The sequence below is a fragment of the Lepidochelys kempii genome, chromosome 3 (assembly GCF_965140285.1).
Source record: "Lepidochelys kempii isolate rLepKem1 chromosome 3, rLepKem1.hap1, whole genome shotgun sequence".
Classification (NCBI taxonomy): Eukaryota; Metazoa; Chordata; order Testudines; family Cheloniidae; genus Lepidochelys; species Lepidochelys kempii.
The window spans coordinates 168,282,700-168,301,938 of NC_136382.1; the positions used below are offsets into that span (position 1 = coordinate 168,282,700).

A 19,239-nucleotide genomic window follows, 5' to 3' on the forward strand; every position below is an offset into this window, starting at 1 on the left:
TAGAAAAAAACTTTTTCACTGGGAGGGTGGTGAAACACTGGAATGCGTTACCTAGGGTGGTGGTGGAATCTCCTTCCTTAGAAGTTTTTAAAGTCAGGCTTGACAAAGCCCTGGCTGGGATGATTTAGTTGGGGATTGGTCCTGCTTTGAGCAGGGGGTTGGACTAGATGACCTTCAGGGGTCCCTTCCAACCCTGATATTCTATGATTCTATGCAATACCCCTGCGAATCACCAGAGTAAATTGCCTAGGGAGGTTGTGGAATCTCCATCATGGGCGATTTTTAAGAGCAGGTTAGACAAACACCTGTCAGGGATTGTTTAGATAATACTTAGTTCTGCCATGAGTGCCGGGGAGACTACAAGAGTGCAGGGGACAAACTGCTATCTGTAGGAATTTGCTTCATCAGGCAGCAGTTTTCTACAATGGGGGTAACACATCAGTAACTGCTACAGGCAGCACATTGCTCCAGGGAGCAGGTTCCTGCCCTACACTCCCTGGATGGGCCTTGTCCGCCTGCTCCGAAGAGGAGGGGGCGGTGCCCGCGGAGAGACGCAAAAAGGGGGTGGAGCTAAGTCTTCGGATCCCTCCTGGCGTCGCGCCACGCCTCGCGCCGCCCTGGTTGCCTAGCAGTGGTAACGGCCGTTACGCGGCGTGCATTGTTTACAGGAGAGTAGCCAATGGGAGGGCAGCTGGGGCTGCGGCGCCGGGCCAATGGGCGGCGGGGGCGGCGCGTTTAAACGACGGCGACAGGTAGCTGCGTAGTCGCTGTTCTGTTGGCTGCGCTTCAACGTGTCGCGGCGCCATGCCGAGCCGGCCCGAGGACTACGAGGTGCTGCTCACCATCGGCGCCGGCTCCTACGGCAAGTGCCAGAAGGTGCGGCGCCGGGCGGACGGCAAGGTGAGCGGTCTGGGGCCGCGCGCGGGCCCCGGCGCTGCGGGCTCCGATGGCCCCGCACCTCTCTGCTGCCCGGGGCGGTTATCTCGCCTCGGCGGCGGCTCCGGCTGGTCGCTGTCTGACGGCGGGCCAGCCCCCTGCTGCCTCTGGCGGCGCCCGGCAGCGGCGCTTCCCCCGCGGGCGGGCGGGCGGGCTCTGGAGGGCTGGCTGGGGCTGCGCTCCCCGGGCTCGGCCCCTGCGGGTCCGGGGGCTCGCTGCTGGCCCCCCGTGGGTTAGGGGTGAGGCGGATCCGCTGGAGCGGGGACACGCAGCACCCCAGGGGCCGGCTCGTGGGAGGTGGGTCGGGGCGGCTGCTCTGCAATGTGAAGCTGCCCGTCGCTCGGCCGGGCTGGGACAGGGGCCGCCCCGTGTTCGTCTCCGCCGGCTCGTCAAGCGCTGCTAGCTGGACAGTTAGCTTGTGTCTCGGCTTGACCAGCTGTCCCTAGTGGGAGCATCCGTGTTTTGTCCGCTAGTCGCGGTGTGCACTGTCTTTCAGGTCTTAGTTTGGAAAGAGCTTGACTATGGCTCTATGACCGAAGCCGAGAAACAAATGCTTGTTTCGGAAGTGAATTTACTCCGGGAGCTGAAACACCCAAACATTGTCCGGTATTATGATCGCATCATTGACAGAACTAACACAACCCTGTACATCGTGATGGAGTATTGTGAAGGAGGTGACCTGGCTAGTCTAATTGCAAGATGTACAAAGGAAAGGCATGTGAAATCTGTTTATGGGGATCTCATGCTCTCCCATCTAAATAACCGGAGCATTTACCAGGATTAAGCTAAATCAAAATGCATCTCTTTGTAATCCATTAGAAACTTGGGTTTGATACACTTAATCACCTCAGACTTCTAAATACTCTCAAGTCTCTCCTTAAAGTATAAGAAGGTATACTTTTTTAAAAGGTATAATTTAGTAGAAGTTGTGTTAAACTGACTTCTGTTGATAAAATACAGAAAAACTGAGGTACCACACGCACACTGGAATAGTCACTATTGCAGGGATTTAAAGTAAAACTAAGAAGAAATTTGGTAAACTGTCTTAAAAGCAAGTTCAAATATATTAAACCTGCCTCAAAGCCCCTTTCCTGTCTTGTGGGTTTTAGAATGTGCTTTAATTTTTTTCTCTTGAGTCCACTTGCCCCTAGATGTGAGAACTATCTATAAGAGAAGTGGTGAAACTATCCTAACAGAACTTACTGCTTCAGCTCAAACAGAATCCTAATATAATTTTGTCTGACTTGGCTCTAACCATACAAGTCCCAGAGCACTTTAGAGTGGGTGACCTTGACAGCTCCTCCATGCTGTCTGTTAAATGTCCCAGGATGCAAAACTAAAATCACAAATTGAGCCTTTGAGATAAATCACTTGAATTGTTCTACATAACAATGCTCTGGGCCAATTATCTTCTAGGTTTTGCTGTGTGATACTTACAAAGGGGGAAGAAAGGAATGGATTTTCTGATCCAAAAATGGGATGGCTGTGGGGCCCACTTCCATATGGGATTAGGTGACCCCAGAGTCTGACCCTCTATGGGAAATGCTGCCCAACTGTCATCTTTGAAAAGGCCTTTCCATCATAAGAATGGCTATCAACACTGATTCTCTTGTGTCCAGTATATACCACTAAAAAAAAAAAGGAAATTAATGCCTTAAAACAAAATCCCTGTACACTGTGTGGCATTTTTAATTCCCAAAAGGTGCCAAAATGTCATGAAGTCCACTAGTTGCTCTGAGTTTAATCCCCAAGGCCAATATTTTGGTGCTACTGAGGTCTTCAAAACCCCTATTCAGCTGCTGCCTAAAGCCCCAAGACGTCTAAGTTTTTCTGCCAGTGAGCATGCTCACAGTTGTATTGTTCTAAGGTATAAGACCAGTGTTTAAGTGCCAAGCCCTGAAGCATTGCCCTGCATATCTTGTCGGCAGCACCTAATTCATAGGTGTGCTCTGAGGTTGCTTAAACTCCCACACCATAGTTGAGAGGTGGCCTCCATTAACCCAGGGATGAGATTTGGGTTCAATTCCCCCTCTGCCTGATGTGGAGAAGGGATTTGAACTTGGGTTTCCCACCTCTCAGGGGAGTGCCCTAACCACTGGACTAGTCATTCTCTCTGGCCCAATGAATATTTAATTGTTTATATACGGTGGACTGCTTCAATAGGAGAGAGAGCAACCCACACCAGCATAGCCCAGTGGTTTGGACACTCACCTGAGAGGTGGGAGTTCAAACTTCCTCTTCACATAATGGAAGGTCTCCCACATCCCAGGTGAATGCTCTAACGAGTGGGCTAAATACTATAAGGGAAGTTCACTCCCCTTTCCCTGGCATTTCTTGGGTGTGTGTTTTAAAAAAAAAAAAAAAACTCCAGGAGAGAGCTCACTGCTGAGAATCCCAAGCAGAGATGGACATTTCCCTCTTGGATAGAGTTAGACACCTAAATCCCTTTGAGGAGTGTGGATTAAGACTCACCCCTCTCCTCAGCTTAAGCAGTTCCAACAGGTAATGCTATCTCTGCCCAATGTGCTGGCTTTTTTTGTAAATCCTATTCTTGGGTATCTAACTCTCTCCATGCAGTGGGAGCATAGGTGCCTAACTTGAGGTTGTGGATTCCACTGGATGGGAATGTACATAAAAGTTAGCACTGTTGCAATACTCGCATTACTTTGTGGATCTAGCCCTCTGTGTTACTGCTATTTGCTTTGCATGGTAGATGTTAGGATACTATTGCCATGGGTGGTAGTACAAAACCCTAAGATGGGAACAAATAGTTAATTAGAGGGTGACTTGTATACTTTCTCTATTTACTGTATTTACAAGATCTATAAAAAGAAAAGGAGTACTTGTGGTACGTTAGAGACTAACAAATTTATTTGAGCATAAGCTTTCACCGTCACTCTGGTTACAGTGTGTATGGTAATACCCATTGTTTCATGTTCTGTGTATATAAAATCTCCCCACTGTATTTTCCACTGCATGCATCTGATGAAGTGAGCTGTAGCTCATGAAAGCTTATGCTCAAATAAATTTGTTAGTCTCGAAGGTGCCACTAGTACTCCTTTTCTTTTTGTGGATACAGCCTAACGCAGCTGCTACTCTGAAACCTTACAAGATCTATATTACTCTAAATTAACTTCTTCTCCTTTCCTAGACACTACTTAGAGGAAGACTTTGTTCTCCGCATGTTGACTCAGTTGACCCTGGCCTTGAAAGAATGTCATAGACGGAGTGATGGTGGCCACACTGTGTTGCACCGTGACCTAAAACCAGCAAATATTTTTCTAGATAGCAAGCACAATGTGAAACTTGGAGACTTTGGATTGGCTAGGATATTGCACCATGATACCAGTTTTGCTAAAACATTTGTTGGCACTCCATATTACATGTCTCCAGTAAGTGTTCCAAGATCCTGGTTTCTTCTGCAACACCTGGCTTTTTAACAGAATTCCTCAACGTCTTTAAAAGTTTTTAGTTAATGAAACCTATAACTAAATCTTAATTCCTGTAGCCAACCCCTTTTTAACTAGGGACAGACCTTTAAAACTTGTGTTTGGGGGAGGGAGGGGGGAACTTGCCTGCAACAATTCTGTGTCATATATCAGAATGGTCTTGTATATGACTGACTTTTGGGTTTGATATGACTTAAGCATCAAGTTTTTTGGACTGTAAAATTTCATAAATTAAGTGTTGTACTGTTTCTGGTGTGTTAGCTATAGGATGGGTTCTCAACCTGGGGGTTGTGGACTTCCCCGCCATCTGAACTGGGTTGAAAATGTGCTCAGGATCTGTGTTCATTCTCTCTGTCTCTCCTCTGTGTAGGGAGGGTAGTGATGGGGAGTTCCAAAACTGTTTTTCTGTTACATGGAGTCATGGTATAATTAATTAGCCTCTTACAGTTTGTATGGCAACTTCCACCAGGTGTGTGTAATCTTACGATATGTTCCAGTCTGTGCATCTGATGAAGTGGACTATAGCCCACAAAAGCTTATGCTCTAATAAATTTGTTAGTCTAAGGTGCCACAAGTACTCCTGTTCTTTTTGTGGTATAGAACAAGTTGAGGACCACTGCCATCAGACTATTGTGCATACTTAATAAATCCACAACCTTTCTCTCAAATCCATGTGTTCAAAGAGAACATCTGTAGAATTCTTGTTCCTATTTCTTTCTCAGAATGAGGCTGGAATAGCTCCCTTGCCTCCTGATATTTTACTTTTGAAGGCTGCTGTTCCTGAGTCCAGCACAAATTAGAACTGTGCACTAGTCATCGCTCACCATCCTAAGTAGATCCTTTCAAAGACAGCATTCTTAGTTCTTGACTACAGTTGATGTGAAGCTCTTAAGAACCTCCATCATGGCTACTGCTCCAGCTCTTCTCCCTGGGAGAACAGACCTCTTACGAGGTATTGTTTGTTAGTACCATCCTTGTCTTGTTAGGTCTACCCCCTGCAAGTCACATTTCTGAAGTATCTGCCTTGGTATCTTGGCACTGACTTTTACTTGATTCTTGTCTTCTCACATCTGCATAGTAGTGCTGCAGTGATGGAGTAGGGTACTCTACCTTCTTCAAATGATTGATCTACAAGGGTTCTCGTCCTCTGTGGTGCATAGACTTGGGAGTGAAAATCCTGCAAGGTCATGTCAAAGCTCACTACTTCTCTTTTGCTTCTGTGCTCTATGTGCAGACTCTAATGGAAGTTTGTTTTCCCTGTATAATGTCTTGAATTTGTACTGATCAAAAAACTGATGCAGTTTGAATAAAGCTTTGCTCCAGCTCAGTTATTGCTGTAATATCTTCTATATTCTGAATTGTACTAGCTTGAAGTAGCTATTGTGAATTAAACTGCAAACTCACCAGTGATAATTTAGTAGGTTGCACAACTATTAGCTGATCCTTCATGGAGAACTTGGTTCTGCTGCATTATTGTAAATGAATTGCTGTACACCTTCCTGATAACACATTTTAAATAAAGGCTTCTCTTTCTTAGGAACAAATGAACCGCATGTCATATAACGAAAAATCAGACATCTGGTCTCTAGGATGCTTGCTATACGAGCTATGTGCACTCTCGTAAGTATAAAGATAAATGATGTGAGACTACTTACACTTCAGTTATAGTATGTGACTAAACTGTAAACAGGTGAAGACCAAAGTTTGTCTAAAATCTTAATCCGACAAACTGTTTTGTTTTCAAAATATTTTAAAAATCAAAAACCAGCTCTCTTCTAGACACTAGAAGAACCTTGATTGAAGTGGTAAATGGAGATTTTCCTCAAACACAATGAAAACCCTTTAACACCTTTCCAGTTAAACAGTGAAAAGAGCCTTTAAGAAAATACATCTCTTCTTCAGGCCTCCATTTACAGCTTATAACCAAAAGGAGTTGGCAGAGAAGATAAAAGAAGGGAAGTTCAGACGAATACCCTATCGTTATTCAGATCAGTTGAATGAACTTCTTAAAAAGATGCTGAATTTAAAGGTAGGAATTGACTGCTGTTTTCACTAATACTTCAATCTTAAAGTACTTAAAGCATTTCAGAGCTTTAATTTTGCTGTAGGATGGAACTTGTGCAGTTTTTCCTCCATTAAGAAGGGAATTGGTGTCCTAAACTTCTTAAACTGACACTGTCACACTCTTTCCTTGGCTTGTTTCTTTTAAGGACTACTGTCGACCCTCTGTTGAAGAAATTCTACAGAATCCCTTGATAGCTGACTTGGTGGTAGAAGAGCAGAGAAACCTCTCTGAGAGGAGAGGACGAAGGTCAACAGAGCCAGAAAGGCTGCAGCATTCAGGCACTGCAGTAAATGAGCTAAAACTGAAGGAACAACAGTTGCAGGAGAGAGAACGAGCCATAAAAGAGAGAGAGCAACAACTGGAACGTATGAAATTCCATTCTGGGAGTGGGGAGGTTAATCAGACTGGTCTGAAAGCCTATGAGGGGGTAGTCCAGATTGTAGGTGCAGCCTGTCAGATTTTTAAAACTACCATTTTCTCTTTTGAATTTAATTAAACCTTACCTGGTGGTCTAATCCAGGAGTAGAAACCTAGGTTGGGATTGTGGGGGATGGAGAAGGCTGTTCATAGCAAGCAAAGGTTACCAAAACCTACAGAACGTGGGGCCTGAATCTGCTGTCCTGAACAATGTGTAGCCATACAGGGTAAAATGCATGGAATGCTACCAAATCAAAATGGTAGCATTTTACTCTGTACTGGCTCTATACTGTGAATATGCAGTTGCCCAACAGATTTGGATCCTTACTCTGTATAAATGCACAATTAGTGTTGGCTACAATCTATGAAAATTATTGGAGGTTGTGATGTGGCACAACTTAAAAGGGTGTGTGTGTCTTTGGAGACTGTCCATTGGAGGAATATCCAAAACTGTTACAAAACAGCAATTGTCAATAGAGCTCATAGCAGTGGAGCTATATGGTCAGTTCTTTAACTAATTGGATTTATGTAATGGATAACACTTGAGTTGTACTTGCCATCTTTAGCTGCATGCAGTTAACTTATATTGTGCCACAATGGGAACATCTATTTTGAAAATCAAGCCCTGCATATGGCACAGCTAAAATAAAGTGTCTGTGCAAAATGGCAGGACTGAACACTAGTATAGCTTCAGCCAGCCATGCATGATTAGACTAGAAAACAAGACTCTCTCAGAGCATGATTGATATTTTAAAGCAGTATGAGGATTCCATGATGAAAGAACATTATGCATCACTTAAACTCCTTCGTGTCCAGTCACTGCCATATCTCATGAAGAGCATGGGCTGAGAGAACCTGTCTCTCTACACAGCAATGTACTACTTTGCTACCTAGAGCAACAAAGCAGAAATTTAGGGGCTTGACACTTCAGTGATTACCTGCTTTTCTACATGAAAATCTGTCTTGGGACCAGGCCTCTCCTGTTTGGAAAACACCAGAAATCTGTGTTAACTTTCTTCATATGCTTACTTCCAGAGAGGGAGCGGGAGCTATGTGTTCGTGAGAGACTGGCAGAAGATAAACTTGCTAGGTATTACAGTGTAACCTAGGTTAAACTTTAAGATTGTTTGCTGTAGAAATGGTTTATTAACTTATCTCATTTCAAAACAGGGCTGAAAACTTGATGAAAAACTACAACCTATTCAAGGAACAGAGGATATTGGCAGGTGCAAAAAGCCCAGGTATGAGAATAAACAGACAGCCACTTGAACTAGTAAACACAGATTGGCACAGCCATGAGGATGCCCTTGACATTCTGCATGCCATAAAAAGTCCCATCTTACCAAACAAACTACATAAACTTCTGTAATGGTTTTGAACAGAAACTTGACCACTTTTTTTAAAGTGTCACATGGAATGAAGAAAAACTGCTGTACAAGGAGATCACATCTGCTGCTGTCAATATTTATTGAACCTGAACATCAGAAATGATAAGGGAAGGGTGTTAGTATGAATTTACTTTCTCTAGCTAGTTCTAGGTTTCAAACATTAGTAATTTGTGAAATCAGATCCATGTAATTATGATCTAGCTTTAAAATTTTAGTCTTCAATAAAACGTAAGGCATGTCTTATGACCACTCAGCCTTCACTTCATGGATGGCTTTAAAAGAAAAGGCAGATTTACACTACCTTTTTTCCACTGATCTTAAGGGTGGCTCATAGTTCACATAGTCTAACATACACTGAACTTGCAACCAAATGAGTCAAATTATACTTGGTAGAAACCTCAGCTGATTTAGAACAAAAAGCAGTAATTTTCCAAATCCAATCTAAAAAACAGACATGGTACAATACCTTGCATAACAACTTAAAGCTAGATTGTGGAATTTAGGCACCTAAATCAATTTTCTGAATCAGGCACTGTTGTGGTTCAGAGACCTGTAAGCTCCCCCTTCATTCTGTAGGCACCTAAATTTTTTGCCATAAGTTCGCTAGGTGCCTATGTTCTGTCTCTGGGCATGTGCTTTGCAGCAGCATACCTGGATGCCGAAGCCCCAGTGTGTGGTGCACAAACCAGGAAAAGATAGGTATTCTTCCACCTAAGTCACTTATGCAGGGCCTGATCCTCTAACTATGGCCTAAAGAAAAGGAGTACTTGTGGCACCTTAGAGACTAACCAATTTATTTGAGCATAAGCTTTCGTGAGCTACAGATCGCTTAATCGGATGCATACTGTGGAAAGTGTAGAAGATCTTTTTATACACAGACACACCATGAAAAAATACCTCCTCCCACCCCACTCTCCTGCTGGTAATAGCTTATCTAAAGTGATCACTCTCCTTACAATGTGTATGATAATCAAGGTGAGCCATTTCCAGCACAAATCCAGGGTTTAACAAGAACGTCGGGGGGGGAGGTAGGAAAAAACAAGGGGAAATAGATTACCTTGCATAATGACTTAGCCACTCCCAGTCTCTATTCAGTCTCTCTGTTCTAAATCAGCCATAAAAATGTTGGCATACTGTGGGGCCATGCGGGTACCCATAGCAGTGCCACTGATCTGAAGGTCTACATTGTCCCCAAATGTAAAATAGTTATGGGTAAGGACAAAGTCACAAAGTTCAGCCACCAGGTTAGCCGTGACATTATCGGGGATAGTGTTCTTGACGGCTTGTAGTCCATCTTTGTGTGGAATGTTGGTGTAGAGGGTTTCTACATCCATAGTGATCAGTGGCACTGCTATGGGTACCTGCATGGCACCACAGTATGCCAACATTTTTATGGCTGACTTAGAACAACGCTTCCTCAGCTCTTGTCCCTTAACGCTCCTACTCTACTTGTGCTATATTGATGTCTTCATCATCTGGACTCATGGAAAAGAAGCCCTTGAGGAATTCCACCATGATTTCAACAATTTCCATCCCACCATCAACCTCAGCCTGGTCCAGTCCACACAAGAGATCCACTTCCTGGACACTACAGTGCTAATAAACAATGGTCACATAAACACCACCCTATGCCGGAAACCTACTGACCGCTATTCCTACCTACATGCCTCCAGCTTTCACCCTGACCACACCACACGATCCATCGGCTACAGCCAAGCTCTGCGATACAACTGCATTTGCTCCAACCCCTCAGACAGAGACAAACACCTACAAGATCTCCTCTCTCAAGCATTCTTACAACTACAATACCCACCTGTGGAAGTGAAGAAACAGATTGATAGAGCCAGAAGAGTTCCCAGAAGTCACCTACTACAGGACAGGCCTAACAAAGAAAATAACAGAACGCCACTAGCCGTCACCTTCAGCCTCCAATGCATTATTAAGGATCTACAACCTATCCTGAAGGATGACCCAACACTCTCACAAATCTTGGGAGACAGGCCAGTCCTTGCCTACAGACAGCCCCCCAACCTGAAGCAAATACTCACCAGCAACCACATACCATACAACAGAACCACTAACCCAGGAACCTATCCTTGCAACAAAGCCCATTGCCAACTGTGCCCACATCTATTCAGGGGACACCATCACAGGGCCTAATAACATCAGCCACACCATCAGAGGCTCGTTCACCTGCACATCCACCAATGTGATATATGCCATCATGTGCCAGCAATGCCCCTCTGCCATGTACATTGGTCAAACTGGACAGTCTCTACATAAAAGAATAAATGGACACCAATCAGATGTCAAGAATTAGAACATTCATAAACCCGTCGGAGAACACTTCAATCTCTCTGGTCACGCGATTACAGACATGAAAGTTGCTATATTACAACAAAAAAACTTCAAATCCAGACTCCAGCAAGAAACTGTTGAATTGGAATTCATTTGCAACTTGGATACAATTAACTTAGGTTACCTTGCATAATGACTTAGGCTTGAATAGAGACTGGGAGTGGCTATTTCCCCCTGTTTTTTCCTACCACCCCCCCCCCCCCCCCGACGTTCTTGTTAAACCCTGGATTTGTGCTGGAAATGGCCCACCTTGATTATCATACACATTGTAAGGAGAGTGATCACTTTAGATAAGCTATTACCAGCAGGAGAGTGGGGTGGGAGGAGGTATACTTTCATGCTTTGTGTGTATATAAAAAGATCTTCTACACTTTCCACAGTATGCATCCCATGAAGTGATCTGTAGCTCACAAAAGCTTATGCTCAAATTGGTTAGTCTCTAAGGTGCTACAAGTACTCCTTTTCTTTTTGCGAATACAGACTAACACGGCTGTTACTCTGAAACCTAACTGTGGTCTGTTTGCTCTCCAGATTGGGTCCCCATAAGCAAGCTTACAGAAAATAGCTGGGGGCGTGGAAGGGGCAGGAGGAGGATTACCTCCCTCAAACTCCTAGCCAAGTTCTTTAGAGTATTCACTTGGGATATAGGAGACATTGATCCAATGCCCACACCATCATTCCACATGAAGTAGTCTTCTACAAGCCTGGTTCTAGCTGTCATATGCTGCTTCAGCTTAATCACTAAAAATAGCATTGTTTTAATGTCTAATTGTCTGCCTATTAATCCCTTGCCTCTTGCAATATTACTACTTTCTGACGCTCTCCCTTTCCTGATATAACTGTGGAAGAAGTCTGCAAGAGGTGTCCTGCTTCTCTTTTGTCCCCCCCATCCTCCTCTTTGTAATCATTCAGGTTTACTTATGCTATAATGTGACAATTCCTAATTTAATATCCTCTGCATTTTTCATGGTTTTTAACTTTCTCTTATAAAGAGTTTGCTTGCTGTAGAACAGACCTAGTTAGAAGGCAGCACCCAGGTCTCTACCTTCCCTATCTCACTAAGCTCAGCTTTATTACTCTTACAAAGGGCCTAGTTTTACATCAATCACAGAAAAATCAGAGTAACATTGAAACTCTGTTCCAGTTACCTCACACTACCAGATAAATTAATCACTGTTCTCTTATAGCTCTACTAACTTGCATGGGTTTTAACTTTAAGAAAAATGCTAACTAGGAGGTTTTCCCCCTATTAAGTCCACTAGTATTTTCTTTCAGGACTAAATTCAATTGTTGCGATTACCACTAGGCTTCTGCACTGGCGGAGGCTCCCTGCAGAATCCATCATGTTTAGGCAGGTTGCTTACTAAGACCTTCTCGCTCCCTGTGGTTTGAGAATCAAACAAGTTTTCTGAAAAACTGTACAGAGCTGGGACTTTATTATGGAAGCATGGCTGAGCAAAATTGAGTTCTTGAAACACTGCATTAAAACTGAACTGCTGCTAGTGTAAAATGGTCAAATGTGAACTCTGCCCTCGTTCTCGGGAAGCCTGCAAGCTATGCTATCATTTAAAGACAAATGTGTACAGGTACACATGGCTTACCTGCACCAGGGAAAAACATCCCTTACATTTTCAGAAGATACTGAGTACTCCTCGGTGACTTTTTTTCTGAAATAGCATGTCATTTGTTGTGGCATAGAGGGGTAGGTAAAGTGTTCTCAGTACATTAATATTGACTAGGCCTGATTCAACTAGTGTCAGTACATAGGTCAGGCCTCTGGGTTATGTAGCTGTTTTATCCTATACTTCACTGCAACACTCAAGCCATCAAGAGTTTCTATAATTGAGTGCTGAACTTGGAAACTAAACATCTTTCACTATCCAGCACCCTCCACCTTTATTTTGACTCATTGTATCACTGCTATCTGTATCCTTGCTCTTCTGCAAAATAAAGGTACTCTCCTCTTGTGTGCTCGTTGTAAAGAGATGACTAAACGAAACAAAAGTAAGTCTCTACAGCCCTTTCTATCTTAGGTCTTAAGTAAAATTACAACCTCCAGTAACCTATAGCACTGTCATGTTAAACAGAGCTTTTGTATCCTATATAACTGTCCCCTAAATAAGCTGGGTGGGTGGGGAGGCAAAGGATGGCATTAGTTGGAAACTCAAAAGTGTGAATTACATATGAACAGCATTTGACTCTATTGATTCAAATAAAGCTGCTTGGCAGTTACTCTACTTAATACATGTGTTAACTTAGATCCAGATTAGGTTCCCCTCTGCAAAGTGACTGGCACTGATATGAATGAATAAACTAATATTGAGGAACACTCATTCAATGAAAGTCAAAAGCCCTTTTCTTCACTGTTTCTGTCTTTAAGATGAAGTGCTACTTCCCTCTTCAGCAAGAAAGAAGGTTCACTTTGGTGCAAGTAAAGAGAATGCTATATCCAATGATTTGGAGAATTATCCTCTCCCAAAAGAAAAATGCTCTGAGCTGAAGAAACGCCTTTATGCTGCTAACCTGCGGGCTCAAGCATTGTGCGAACTGGAAAAAAATTATCAACTAAAAAGCAGGCAAATTCTGGGCATGCGCTGAAACTGTGTACAGTATTTAACATTTTAATGTCACTTAAGAATGTATAGGTACAACTATTGTGCTCCTTTTGTCTTGATTTTATTTTTTTACCATCATCTCAATCCTGTTTTGTTTTAGCAGAGATGCTACCATTTTAACTTTCTTTTACATAAAAGAAGTTATGTATGTGTTTCCCTTTTCTATGAATTTTCCATCATAGACTGTCCATGCTTGAAAGGACACTTCAGAGGAACAGAAGGATAGCTTTGATAAATAGTCAAACATGAAAATACTTGTTTGACGTAGAGAGAGAAAGTGGCTAAGTTGAGAGAATGAAGGATGTCTATAAATTAAGAATTAATTCTGAAACTACATAAGTGATGCAGGTAGCTTTTTTAATTTAAAAAAGTGTCTTGATGTGATAGATGTATTTTTCTTTCAGTTGAAAAGTTCTATGAAAACCTTTAAAAAAATTAGTGTGTAAATTTACCTGTTGTACAATTATTTTACACCATTTCCTTTTTTAGATCAAAGAAATCTTGTATCCTTTTGTTGCCACCTTATACTTTTTAATTTTAAAAGTATTTTCTGTAATATTGTAAACATACAACTGCTTGTAGCTATTCTTGTTTCATATGACAGCAAGAGCAAAGATGTGAAAAGGTTGCTATTCTACCCCCTTTCACCAATTAACTGATCTACCCATAACTGAAGGTAGACATAATGTACTAAAATAAAAATCTATTTTCCAGCATCCATTTGCAGGTTCCTAATAATGGAGCTGTGTGTTTTCTCTTGTGTGGCTGATTCATCCCAAATCTGGGGGTAGGCGGGGGGCAAGAAGGGAGAGTAGGTAGATATCCATATATTTACCAAAGACTCACAATTCTAACCTAGATTTGAAGCTGTGCAGGTGTAACAGCTATTTATAGCTTGACAGTGGTGATGTGTAAGGAAAGGCCTAATAATTTTAGAGTGAAATATCATAATTAAATCCCCCCTAAGTGTTTTTTAATTAATACTATAGGTTTTTTTTGGGCGGGGGGGGGGGTGTAGATTCTCAGCCTGAAGTAGGTTAGGCTCATAATCTGACCTCCCTTAGCGTTGTTTATAACTAAGGAAGTACGTCTTATCAGGGTGGATAAAAATCAATGAAATTGGATTTTTTTGATCAAATGCTTTTTCCTCACAAAAAAATCTATCTAAAGATACATTATAGCTTAAAGAGATCTCATCGTGGAATAGGGATTATTAATTCTGTAGTATGAGAATATATTCATGTAATGTTTAAGAAAAGTTTTGTAAATGAGTTCCAATAGTTCATGGATTAGGGACCCAATTTTATGCAGTTCCAGGGGCTTCTGTATAGATTTAGATTAATCTAAATCTATCTACCCAATGGGACTCGGTGCTCAGTCTAGAAGATACCATCAGAGATGCCTAGTTTTGAAGTTTTCAAACTGAATTTCTCTCTCCAGCGATAACATGCTTGTTAACAGCAAAAATGTTTTTAAATAAACAGAGGTGAGAAATAACAGACTTCAACCCTATTGTCCCTCTGCAAATCTGTGTATACAGAATCAATCCCTTACCTCTCTCTGAAAGTGCAAAGTTTCAGAAAGTTCAATGAATAGAAGAGTGTTAGGGGCAGCATAGACCTGGACAAGCAGAAGAAGCCTGGAGATAAATGTGAGAAGGGAGGGACAGGCAGTAGAAACAAAAGTGAAACTGTTTGAGCAGCATATTCCAGAAGTCTTGAGGCCTTTCTGAGTGTAGCCTTCATTGATTTGAAATCTACCATACCATTCTCTTACTAGAAGGGAAAACCTATAATGGCAGCAGGCTGTAAAAGAGACCCAGTTTGGGAATATTTTAATGAAGTTCCTCTACCTGTGGGTCAGAACACATGTGTGCAAAATGCAAACAGTGCAACAAAGAAATGCAAGGCCTGGTTGCCCAAATGAAACAACATCGTGAGAAGTGTTCCTTCTCGGGAGGAAGCTGCATTGAAGATGATGAAAGGAACATGTCTGAATATGCAGGATCTTCAGGTTGGTAAACTTTTTAATTTCATATTTCTTAAGGACTGCCTGTATTCCTTCTGGACTATTCTTGAATTGTCATGTTTGCAGAAAAAAATATAGTTATTCTGTGGTACTATCATTTTAGATGCAGTTGTGATAAAAAATAGCTAAAATAGGCAGATTTTCCTTTTTACAATTTCATCTTTAAAAGTGGTACTGAGTGTCAGTGAATGCAATGAGTAATATTAAATGAGCAATATGGTAATAATAATTAAATAACTGCATTGACTTATTTTGTTTAGGAGAATCCATCCTCAACAGACAAGATTCTGAAGACTATCCACCTTCAAGATCACCATCAGTTTCTATAGTTTCAGAGTTATCTGCCAATTAGTGTTTCAGTCACATGTGTGTCACATAGCCACAGTATATTACCTGTAGCAAAAAGGAAAAAAAAATCTCCATCCAGAAACAACCAGAGAGAGATTTGTGATAAGAACCAGCAGATTACAAAAAGAGGTAATTGATGAAAAAATTGCCTGGTTTGTTTATGCAACAAACTCTCCTTTCCGAATGATTGAGAGCCCACACTTTATTAACATGGTTCAGTCATTAAGACCAGGATACAGTCCACTCAACAGAGCAGATATCGCAGGCAAATTTCTGGATAAAGTGTATGAAAGAGAAATTGAGCAGTGTGCAAAAGGTCTAGAGGGTGAAATTGTTAACCTGAGTCTTGATGGGTGGAGCAATGTCCAAAATGATCCTGTTGTATGTGCTTGTGTGACAACAGAAGAAGGGAATGTCTTCCTTACAGAAACAATTGATACATCAGGAAATGCACACACAGCAGAATACTTACAAGAACTAGCAGTAAAAGCTATAACAACAGGGTGGGGGGGAATTCAAATGTCTTGTACGCTGCTTGGTCACAGACAATGCTGCAAATGTATCCCTGATGAGAAGAAATTTAGAAGGGAGTGAAGAGCATCCCAAGCTAATAACATATGGTTGCAGTGCTCATATGATGCACCTCCTAGCCAAAGACTTCAGTGTTCCAGAAATAAAGGCTAATGTTGTTGAAATTGCAAAATACTTCCGTAACAACCACTTTGCAGCAGCTGCTCTGAAAAAAGTGGGAGGAACCAAGCTAACTCTCCCACAAGACATGCGATGGAACTCAGTAGTGGACTGTTTTGAGCACTATATCGAGAACCGGCCTAATCTGATGACAGTTTGTGAACAAAATTGTGAAAAAATAGATGGCACTGTCCCAACCAAAGTTCTCAACATTGGGCTTAAGAGAAATGTTGAACACATGCTGAGTACCCTGAAGCCTATTTCTGTAGCCTTGAACAAAATGCAGGGAAATAGCCGTTTTATTGCTGACGCTGTTGAAATTTGGAAGGAACTGAGAGATCTTAAAAAGAGAAATGTGCAATGACAGAGATAAATTACAAGCATTAAAAAAGCAAATGGGATGAGTACCATCTCCGGCTCATTTTCTTGCAAATATTCTCAATACTCGGTACTAGGGTCAAACCTTAACTGCTGAAGAAGAAGAGTTGGCTATGACATGGACATCCAGCAATCATCCCTCCATAATGCCAACTATAAGAAACTTCAGAGCTAAGGGTGAACCATTCAAGAAATATATGTTTACTGATGATGATTTAAAGAAAGTCCCACCAGTTCACTGGTGGAAGTCACTTAAGCACTTGGATTCAGAGACTGTTGAAGTGATAATCTCACTTCTGATGGTGTAGAAAGAATATTTTCTTCCTTTGGACTAATTCATTCCAAATTGAGAAATCGTTTGGGACTTGAAAAAGCGGAAAAGCTTGTTTTTCTTTTCCAGATTATGAACAAACAGAAACTGAAGGTGAAGATGACTGAGTTAGCTGCAGAAGCCAATATTTTAAGTTTCTCATGTTGACCTGGCTGACATAGTCTATTTAATTTTTTTGTTTTTTAAATTTAATTTAACTATTTTAGTTAACACAATGTTAACAAAAACAAACTGATTTTAAAAAACTTGAATGTTTAAAATCAAAAGTTCATATGCTTGTTTTGTTAAAATATTATGTTTTCTGTTGAAGAAAAAAATTCAGAATACATAATGTTGTTGTTTTAGTTAAATAAAATAATTTAAATGTCTGTTTGGTGATGTTCTCCTCCTAATACAGCATGGCAAGAAAACCCTCCAAATATTAACGATTAACCTGTTGCATTGGAGATAGTTCACCTCCCAATGACTTCATACATATCTGCTTCAATTACCTTTGGTAAATGAAATAATCAAATCATCATTCATTTTCTGATATAGCTGTAAAACTAATCTGAAAAGTTTTCAAAATAAATCACTTTAAAAATGTATAGTGGGTACCTTCTAAAAATGAAACCTACATCTATCTCTGAGTTTTGAAGAATATGTATTAAGGTTATAACAACCAACAAGAATGCACTTTTATGTAGAAATCTATGATTAAATAGTCTTCCTGACTAGTGATTTAAATAATTATTTAAATCAATTTGATTTAAATCAAATCCACCCTGCCTCTTATAGATTTAAAACAGCTATATGTGATGGTAATTTGCTATTTGGCCAGAGGTGGTGATTTTAATAGTGTTGAGCTCTGCTGCTTTCTTCCCATGTGGGAATAAGAGAGAAGTTTCAAGAACCTTTTGTGTGGAGTTGGAAGTGTGCTTCCTCTCCTCTCAATTTTGAAATGACAAGCCTAGCATAAAGAATACAAATTCTCCGTGTTCTCAGTTCGTTCTGTCTCTATATGGGCCCAAGGCTGATCTCACACAGATGTAACTTCATTGACTTGAATGGAGCTACTGTTGTTGTAAGTGAAATCAGGCTTGGATCCATTGTCTTTAAGCTCACATCTGTTTATATGTAAGTGATTTTACTGTAGTTAATACTACTATTCATGTCAATCAGATGAGATTGAGGCTAGGATTCACATTTTCCCTGTCTCACTTGAGAGGATTTTAGCAGTCTGTAATCTTGAGAGCCATTAGGTCTGGAAATCTGGATTGAATAGTACATTTATCACTCCTTAGTGGTATATGAAATTCCAACCATTAAACTGAGCTTGGAATTGAAAGGAGAGTGGATGCAAGAGCGTAATAATGATATACTGCAAGTGTCAGAGTTTCAGGGCTAGCTGTTCCAGTATTCTCTGAGTGGTCCCTTGAGAGCATTCATTTAAGGTTTCTAGCTCCTAGCCATCGCCTCTCTTCACTGGATACCTATACCTCTTTCCCTCCAGACTGGGGTTTTAGGCTAATAGTCCTTCCACGCCTCACTGATTTCCCAAGCAGGTCTCACCAAGGTTCAGCACGCGTGGTTAACTTTCTCCAGGGACTACAACAGTATACACTAGTTGCCAACCAACCTTCACAAAGCAAAACATATTTATTCTTAGGGCAAATGCATTTCAGAGAAAGCGTAAAAAACAAAAAACATTCCTATATGCATGCAAAAACCTTACTAGAGGTCATCCATCAGTCTTATGGTGCTCAAGTAAACCGAAGTCTTTCCAATCCTTCCACAATGGTTCGGGATCCCCCTTGGACAGAAGATCCTGTAAGCTTGTTAAATCAAAAGGAAGACCACAAGAGTGTGTAAACTTAGCTGGTTATATCAAGAGTCTTTTCTTTGTTGGTCTCATGAAACCCATTTTGAACCAGCATATGCAATCATCTCTGAAGGTGTTTACAGTCTGAGTGATTTGCCTTGATCCGCCCCTTACCCCATTGTTTTTAGTTCCTGGAGGAGCTATAGTAACCCTTTCCCACCCCCTGGAGTTGCATACAATCCTTAGCCCAGAATGATACAGAGACAATAAAATATAGTCCCCAAAGATACTGTGCACAACTGGAATATCTGTCTCAATAAGGTCATATCTATGAACTGCTGAGGTAAGAAAAAGTGGTGAGCCAGTATAAATGATCTTCTTCGAGTGCTTGTTAATGTCCATTCCACATTAGGTGTGCACGCGCCACATGCATGA

General features: G+C 41.4%; 1 protein-coding gene across 2 annotated transcripts; it reads left to right on the plus strand.

Annotated features, from left to right (window-relative positions):
• The first annotated feature begins 723 nt into the window (after positions 1-723).
• NEK2 (NIMA related kinase 2) lies at positions 724-13,948 on the plus strand. 2 transcript variants are annotated; one of them, XM_073338946.1, is made up of 9 exons: positions 724-900; positions 1,433-1,650; positions 4,088-4,328; positions 5,923-6,005; positions 6,288-6,414; positions 6,596-6,815; positions 7,903-7,957; positions 8,038-8,108; positions 12,994-13,948. In XM_073338946.1, the coding sequence occupies exons 1-9, from the start codon at positions 805-807 to the stop codon at positions 13,209-13,211; spliced, it is 1,329 nt and encodes a 442-aa protein (XP_073195047.1). In that variant the 5' UTR covers positions 724-804; the 3' UTR covers positions 13,212-13,948. The 2 variants fall into 2 exon arrangements, with proteins under 2 accessions (XP_073195047.1, XP_073195048.1); XM_073338947.1 differs by having other exon boundaries at positions 1,433-1,542.
• The last annotated feature ends 5,291 nt before the right edge of the window (positions 13,949-19,239 follow it).